General features: G+C 28.0%; 2 protein-coding genes across 2 annotated transcripts; both read left to right on the forward strand.

Annotated features, from left to right (window-relative positions):
- The first annotated feature begins 3,020 nt into the window (after positions 1–3,020).
- LOC119679995 (chymotrypsin-1-like) lies at positions 3,021–3,849 on the forward strand. The gene has a single exon (XM_038092598.1). It carries the CDS (start codon positions 3,027–3,029, stop codon positions 3,804–3,806), a length of 780 nt encoding a protein of 259 aa, XP_037948526.1. The 5' UTR covers positions 3,021–3,026; the 3' UTR covers positions 3,807–3,849.
- Positions 3,850–5,875: 2,026 nt separating this feature from the next.
- LOC119679991 (chymotrypsin-2-like) lies at positions 5,876–6,765 on the forward strand. Its single transcript, XM_038092595.1, has one exon. It carries the CDS (start codon positions 5,885–5,887, stop codon positions 6,674–6,676), a length of 792 nt encoding a protein of 263 aa, XP_037948523.1. The 5' UTR covers positions 5,876–5,884; the 3' UTR covers positions 6,677–6,765.
- Positions 6,766–8,027: the final 1,262 nt, after the last annotated feature.

Consider the following 8,027-nt stretch of genomic DNA (forward strand, 5'->3'; position numbering starts at 1 on the left):
TACTCTTTAGAATTTATTATGAGCTTTGACTGAGGAATAAGGAAACATGTTAAGCAGGTGATTGGGCGCCACTGCCACTGCCACTGGCACCGCCACACTGAAATTTAAATTAAAATTTCGCTGTTGGAGTTGATTTTGGAATACTCAAAAATGTAACTCGATACACTCTACAAGAGTATAGATACTTAACTAGCATGCCTAAATTATTCTAATTTTTGTTCAAAGTTGGCATAAATGGTGTATTGAATTAAGATTTTGTATCGCAAAGTGCTAAAGCAATTATCAGTTTGAGGAGTGAAATGTCAAACACAAGAAATGCATCAAACATACTTAAACACCTTAACGATTTTTTTTTGAAAAATTTTTATCGTACTCTTGCTACTAGTCTACACCATTTCCACAAGAAGAAACACACCCCACATATTGTTGCAGCAACAACAGTGACAACAATAATGGAGCAATATTTCAGTGATATGCACATAAATAAGAAAATTCAATTTTCCACCTAAATGCAGCCGCCGTATTTATTTCGAAAATGTATCTTAAGGAATGTAAACGATTTGTTGTGTTAGACATGCACAAGACAAAAGTCAGATTGCGTTGAGGACCCCTCCTTAGTGACACCAAATCAACGCGAATAGACTTGCAATATAGTGCGCTCAATTGCTCGACTGCTTGACTGCTGACTGCTGCCTGCTGGCCGTTGGCAACATGCAACAAATGCAAGACATCAGCGAAGAACATCGCTTTTATATAGACTGCAACTATGTGTGACAGTAAGACAAACGGACAGACAGACAAACAGACATACAGACTCGCTGAATACTCTCGCTTTAATGTACTTACGGATGAATTTACAAGTAAAGTTGAGCACATCAGTTTGACTGTTAAACAGATATAGATACTTGCCCGACACTTTGTTGTGAACAGAATCATAGAAAGTCACTTGGAAAAATTGGCTGCTGTCGTTTTATTGTTGCTTGGCTGCAACAACAATCAACAACATTGTAGGCAATTAGTCGTTGTTGCAAATTGTTTGCACAGCAACATTAGTTAACACGATTTTATTTCCTATGTTTCGTTGCACTCTAGAAATTCCCTTAAAAAATTGCAGACATTTACGAAAAATCTGTAGATCTTTTTTTCTCTCATCCATTTTTTTTGTTTTCTCAAATTTTAAATCTTTTAAAATTTCACATCTGAAATTCTTCGCGTAGTTATAAACGTTGAATTAATCGCTTTTGTCACCTTATTTGCTGTTTTAATGATTTAATTAATTTCTACACAAAATAGTTTTTAATTGTGAAAAATTTTAAAATTTTTTAAATTATTTCATTTGAGTCTTTAAAATATTTTATTTTTTATACTAGAAGCCAATTTATTTAGTCGCAGAACTAAAATTGTACACCGAGAAATAAAACTTATTAAGCTGAATGATTTTTATACAAACTTTAAATGAACTTTTAAATAAATATATAATAAAAAATATATAATATACATATTTACTTCCTTAGTTGGCCATTATAGACGCGAGTCCTTTTTGGCCGCGTCGAGTATCCTCCGCCAACCAGCCGGATCAATTGCTTGCTGTAGCCAGTTGGTAGTACCGAGTGCCCCCAAAACATGTGTGACGATTTGTTTTTCCTTGGTCTTCTCCAGAATTTGAAGCATTGTGAATATCTAGTCTAGATGAAAATATCTGTATTTTTATTTTATTTTATTTTAAGTTATTTTATTTTATTTTATTTTATTTTATTTTATTTTATTTTATTTTATTTTATTTTATTTTATTTTATTTTATTTTATTTTATTTTTATTTTATTTATTTTATTTTATTTTTATTTTATTTTTATTTTATTTTATTTTTTTATTTTTATTTTATTTTATTTTATTTATTGTATTTTATTTTATTTTATTTTATTTTATTTTATTTTATTTTATTTTATTTTATTTTATTTTATTTTATTTTTATTTTATTTTATTTTATTTTATTTATTATTTTTATTTTATTTATTTTTATTTTTATTTTATTTTATTTTATTTTATTTTTTTTTATTTTATTTTATTTTATTTTATTTTATTTATTTTATTTTATTTTATTTTATTTTATTTTATTGTACTTTGGCAATAAGAATAAAGATGCGAAGCTGTTATAATGACCTCACAGATTATATAATTATTTTTTGATTATTATTATTAATAATAATATTAATTTTATTATTATAAATTCCATATAATAGTTAGATTTACTAATATATATTTCAAGGTTTGATTTCCAACTTAGTGGAACCTCTTGTTATTATCAAACATGAATTAAGATTATTATAAACTTATTTCTCAGCGAAATTTATTATGTACCAACAGGCCCTCCTAAAGATATCTATAAAATCCATAAAATAAATAAGATAAAGGAAACTGTTCGAATCTCCTTTACAATCACAAACTATTGGAGAAAAGAGGTACCGGAGAAAAGAGGTGTCATGCAATGAAAAAACAAAAATAAGATTTATATCAAGAACTAAAAGATATTAAAGATAATACATATATAATTTCATAACTTACAAAAAAAATTTAATTCATTTCAATTAAAAAATTAAATAATTAAAAATTAAAAATTAAAAGACAACGAAAAGCTAGTAATAATCAGTAGATCTATAAATTATGATATTTCGTTATTTCATAAATAATCAATTTAAATATTGATTAATTAAAAAAAATTATTTACAGTATTTAAAGTTTATTTAAAAATTATTTATGGTATTTAAAATAGTAATTAAAATTGAGTCAATACACACTACAGTGTAGTTTCCCAGTGAACAGTTCCCGCACCTCCTATTGTTTACCTTGTATTCGTACTAATAATATTCAATTCGTTCATAAATTATATAGACATATACCATATACAAGTTTTTATCATTCGGTTATTAAAGATAAAAGAACTTAATTTTGATATTAACAAATAAAATCTAATAGCTTGTAAAAAATTATTTATACTTCAAAAGTTGTTGGCGAGGCGAACATTGAAAATGAAAATTTTATTTATTTTACTCGCTGCTTTCACACTAACGTATAGTAAATTAATTTTTAATAGTCGCGGTGCAGTGAAATTCGATAATCGCATTATCGGCGGAGAGAATGCCGAAAAAGGATTTGCACCATATCAAATATCACTACAAAATTGGTGGGGATATCATAAGTGCGGTGGTGCAATAATTAATGAAAATTGGATACTTACTGCCGCACACTGTCTTACATATACCGAACCTGATGATTTACTTGTAGTTACCGGCAGCACAAAATGGCAGGAACCAGGTGCAATCTACTATATCGATAAAATGTTTTCACACTGCAACTTTAATACACCGACTCAAGCAAATGATATAGCCTTGGTGCATCTAAACACTTCAATTGTTTTTAATGATGTTACACAGCCAATACCGTTACCGACCAAACAGATGACCGAGGGAGATGACGTTATATTAACTGGTTGGGGAAGTTTAGAAGCTTGGGGGGACACCCCGGACGATTTACAAAAAATTACAGTTAAATACGTACCCCATGAGAAGTGCAAGGTATTGTTTGGAGAATATGACTATGTAGATGCGGGACATATATGTACATTCACACGTGAAGGTGAGGGTGCTTGTCATGGTGATTCTGGAGGTCCACTAGTAAGTAACGGCACCTTAGTTGGTCTTGTCAATTGGGGTCTTCCGTGTGCTATAGGTTATCCTGATGCACAGGCAAGTCCATTGTTTTATCGAGACTGGATAAGGAGAATTATGAGTGGAAATCATAAGTGCTAAATATTTTTGAAATGAAATAAATATTGTGTTGTAATTGTGATTATATAAATAAAGTTCTTCAGTTAATATAAAATAAAAATTTTTTATATATATGTTTTTTATATGAATTGTATTATTACAATATAGATTTCATTTAAAATAATTCTTTAAAAACATATAAAATTATAGTTTCTTGCAACAGATGTATAGGAGATATATAATTGAAAAAGTAAATGTAAAGGTTGTAAAGTTTTTTTCACAATAATAACATTAATCATCTATTTTCAAGACTCTTTAACATAAATGTCTGATTTTTAAGCCAATGGAAAACACTACATAAGTGGATAATTTGCAAAACAATGGGGAATGTATATATTACTGAAAGAAGTTGCAGAAATTAAAGAATCAAGGACAAACGCTAATAGAAAAATTTCAACAGATTTTCTTTTATAACTGTAGGTCACTCTCAGGTCCTTGTTTTATTAGAAAAACGTCAAATTCCGTTCAATAACTGTATTTCGCTATAACATGTTTTATACAAATTTCACTAGAAAATCATTAGATTACTTCTCCTGACCATATTTCACTATTCTGTAATCTTGTACAAATTTACCAGTAGATCACTCTTCAATTGATAACTAAAAATCTTATTTTTAATGTCTTACTACTAGATGGTTGATGGTATATGGTAAACACCAGGTCTTTACCATTACCAAATTTTAATCTCACTAACAACACCATTACCCCATATATTATATAAAATTCTAATTATGTTACATATGATGCTTTTGGTATATTTTTCTTGTTGGGCATGGAAAGTTAGTGTCCGAAATTTTTATATTATTATAATAATGATTGCTAGTACTTATGCAGTTATGGTTGTAAAGTGTATTTTATAGATTATTGTCAATATAAGTATATATATACTATATATCGTCATATGTCTATTAAGCCGTTAACATTTCTTAAGATCCATTGAGGCGATCATGACTAATATTATCATTACGTGGTTGTTTTAGAACATATCCATCATACAGGTATAAGTTGTATTTTTTTGGTTTCTATGCAAAAGTGGGTCTTGTATCTCTCAAAATTTAATTAATATTTATTCTTTAGTATATTAATAGAGTTTAATGGAAAGTTCGTTTTCTGTGCCATTTTCCAGTTGATGTCAAAAGTATTTGATTTGAATTTAAATTGCATATTTGGATTATAATTTTAATATTTTGATTATATTTTATATCCATAAAGTTAGTTAAAAGTAAGTCGTCAATACAATATATTATATATATATTTCATATTATATGAAAAGTTTTTAAATGCTCAATTTGAAAACTTCTTTTTTTTTGTGTATTTAAGGTTATAATAACGATACTCTCTTTCTTAAGGTATGTTATAAATATATGTTTTTATAAAGAACACACTATGTGAATTTGAGTTTATTTTAATCTCTGGTACAGTTATAAGATATACTAGTAATTACTACAGGTTCTGTATCTTTGTATGAACCTCGTTTCTCGTACCAATTATTTTCAACATTTTTTCGAACATACTGGAGGATATATTACTGAAAGGGAAAGTTTCTAAGGGGTTTCAAAAATCTTCCATGGTTTTTGGTAAATAGATTCATTGAAAAGAGCGTCCATTCTAGAGAGTTTCGATCATTCTTATACCAATAATACTAAAAAAAAATGACTAAGTGCAGTGTAAACTCTCTACTTAAAACATTATTCCTTAACTCAACAAAAGTTCTATAAATTCAACGGGAGACTTTTACTGTTTCAGTATGCAATTTGATAAGCAATAATATAAATAATTGAATGTGACCAAAATATAATTGCTTAATAAATAAATTAAAAATTCAAATAAATGTTTTACAATCCTAATTCATCCAATAAAGTTTTTAACAATTTTCCTCCGACTTCATGCCTTCCTGCACTCACAGTTAATAGGCAAAATTTGATATCGTCACGATAAAAATACTCTCGCCCACCATAACAATTTTACAGTATACGATAAAAGATAAAAGAAGAAAAAAATTATATATAAATTATGTGATATATGGAAAATAATATCAATTTCTAAAAAAATTTTCAAACATGAAGGTTATCGCGATTTTGCTACTGGTTGCGGTTGCCCAAAATGCTAATGGCATAAGGATTAAAAACAAGGAAGCTGTTAGATTTCGCATTGAAAATCGCGTTATTGGTGGTCAGACTGCAGAGGTTGGTTTCGCACCTTATCAAATTTCGCTTCAAGATCCATTCTATGGTCATTTTTGCGGTGGAGCAATTATCCACAAGGATTGGGTATTGACAGCCTCACATTGTGTTGTTGGCTCAGAACCGGAAGATATGGTTGTTGTTACTGGCACTAATGAATGGAAGAAACCTGGTGCTACTTATCAAGTGACCGAAATACACACTCATTGCAATTATGATGTACCTTCAATGGCAAATGATATTGCTATACTACGGCTGAATAGTTCCATTGAGTTTGATAGCGTAACACAGCCTGTTCCATTGCAAACAAAACCAATGCAAGAAGGTGATGAGGTAATATTAACTGGATGGGGTTCAACTGTATTATGGGGCGGTTCACCAGATAAATTACAAAAGGTTTATCTCAAATATGTGCCATATGATAAGTGTTTGGAACAATTGTTTTATGATCCTGATTTGGATTACGGTCATATGTGTACATTTACACGTGAAGGTGAAGGTGCCTGCCATGGTGACTCAGGTGGACCATTAGTATCTGGTGGTTATCTCGTTGGTCTCGTTAACTGGGGCTATCCTTGTGCAGTCGGTGTACCAGATGTACATGCAAGTCCATTGTTTTACTATGATTGGATACGTAATAAAATCAGTGGAAATTCCCAATGTGGTTAACTAAAAGAAAAATTAAATGTAAATGTAATAAACTTGTAAATAGATTTTGTTTGAGTGCATAAGATTTTGTATTTACTTTTGTTAATAAACGTAAATTTTAATTTTTAAAAATTAAACGTAAATAAACGTAAACTATAATTTTCAAATTTTTATTTTATATAGTGCATACTATTTTTGTAATATGCTTGTATTTATTGTAAATAACGAGACAACAGGGACGTACAATTTTTATTGACAATTATTGAATATTTGTACAGCTATATCTGATATCACCTAATAACTGTCATCAGTAGTGTCTATTCTTAATATTATTTATGTTCGATATAGTGGTTCTAATAAATTATAAAAGATATATCAAGTTTTATAAAAGTTTTGTAAATCAGTGAAGTAAATATACCACTCTTATCTTATATATATATAAGTCTTATATATACCATATGAATGCTCTTTTATCTCTCTATCTATATGTCTGCTTGACACATAATCTTCTTGAAAATATAAATTAAATATTAAATTTTTGAAGTTGATTTTTAATAATATTTACTATATATTTTATATCCGGTTACAGGTCACCTTTTTGTCAAAATTAAAATTAAACGTTTGTTTAGTATTTTATAATATATTCTATATTGCGATCCTCTTTGAAAGTCATTATCAGGATCTAAAATAAATAAACACAAATTAATATTAACAAAATCTATACCCAGAAATCATGTTCTATATTCTGTTGTTTCTATTGCACCAGAGAGTAAAACATATTAAAAATATTTAACAAACGTTTAATTTTAACAAAAAGGTAACTTGTATCCGAATATAAAATAGGTATATAAAATAAATTAAATATTCGACAGTCACGTGTTCTAAGCCCGGCACTTGCATTCCAAACAAATTATATAAAGACTATAAACTAATTAAGAAATTCGAATATTTCTTAAGACCACTAATGATGAGTACTTGACAATGCTTGAAACAGCGTTGTATGGTCAACCAAATTTCAATAAATGAAAAAAAATTGTTGTCCTTGTCTTTTCTTTGCTATTCGAATCTGTCTAACTTTTAAATAGTTCTTTTCGTCATAAAGACGCGTCACTTTCGGCAAGAAAAAATAAACATTATAAATTAAATATTATTATAAATATGTATATAAATACATAAATATGTGTTATAATATTATAATTAGAGATATTGAATATGTATATACAATATCTAACATGTAAGTTGGAACTCATATGATCATAATCGTTCGATATATGTTGATAATATATTAATAATATAATTTCCATTTTTCAGAATCATTTTATCAAATTTGGCTCTGCAACCAACTATAATTAAACTAAAATTATATAAACCT

This window comes from Teleopsis dalmanni, chromosome 2 (assembly GCF_002237135.1).
Source record: "Teleopsis dalmanni isolate 2A chromosome 2, ASM223713v2, whole genome shotgun sequence".
In the NCBI taxonomy this organism is placed as follows: Eukaryota; Metazoa; Arthropoda; class Insecta; order Diptera; family Diopsidae; genus Teleopsis; species Teleopsis dalmanni.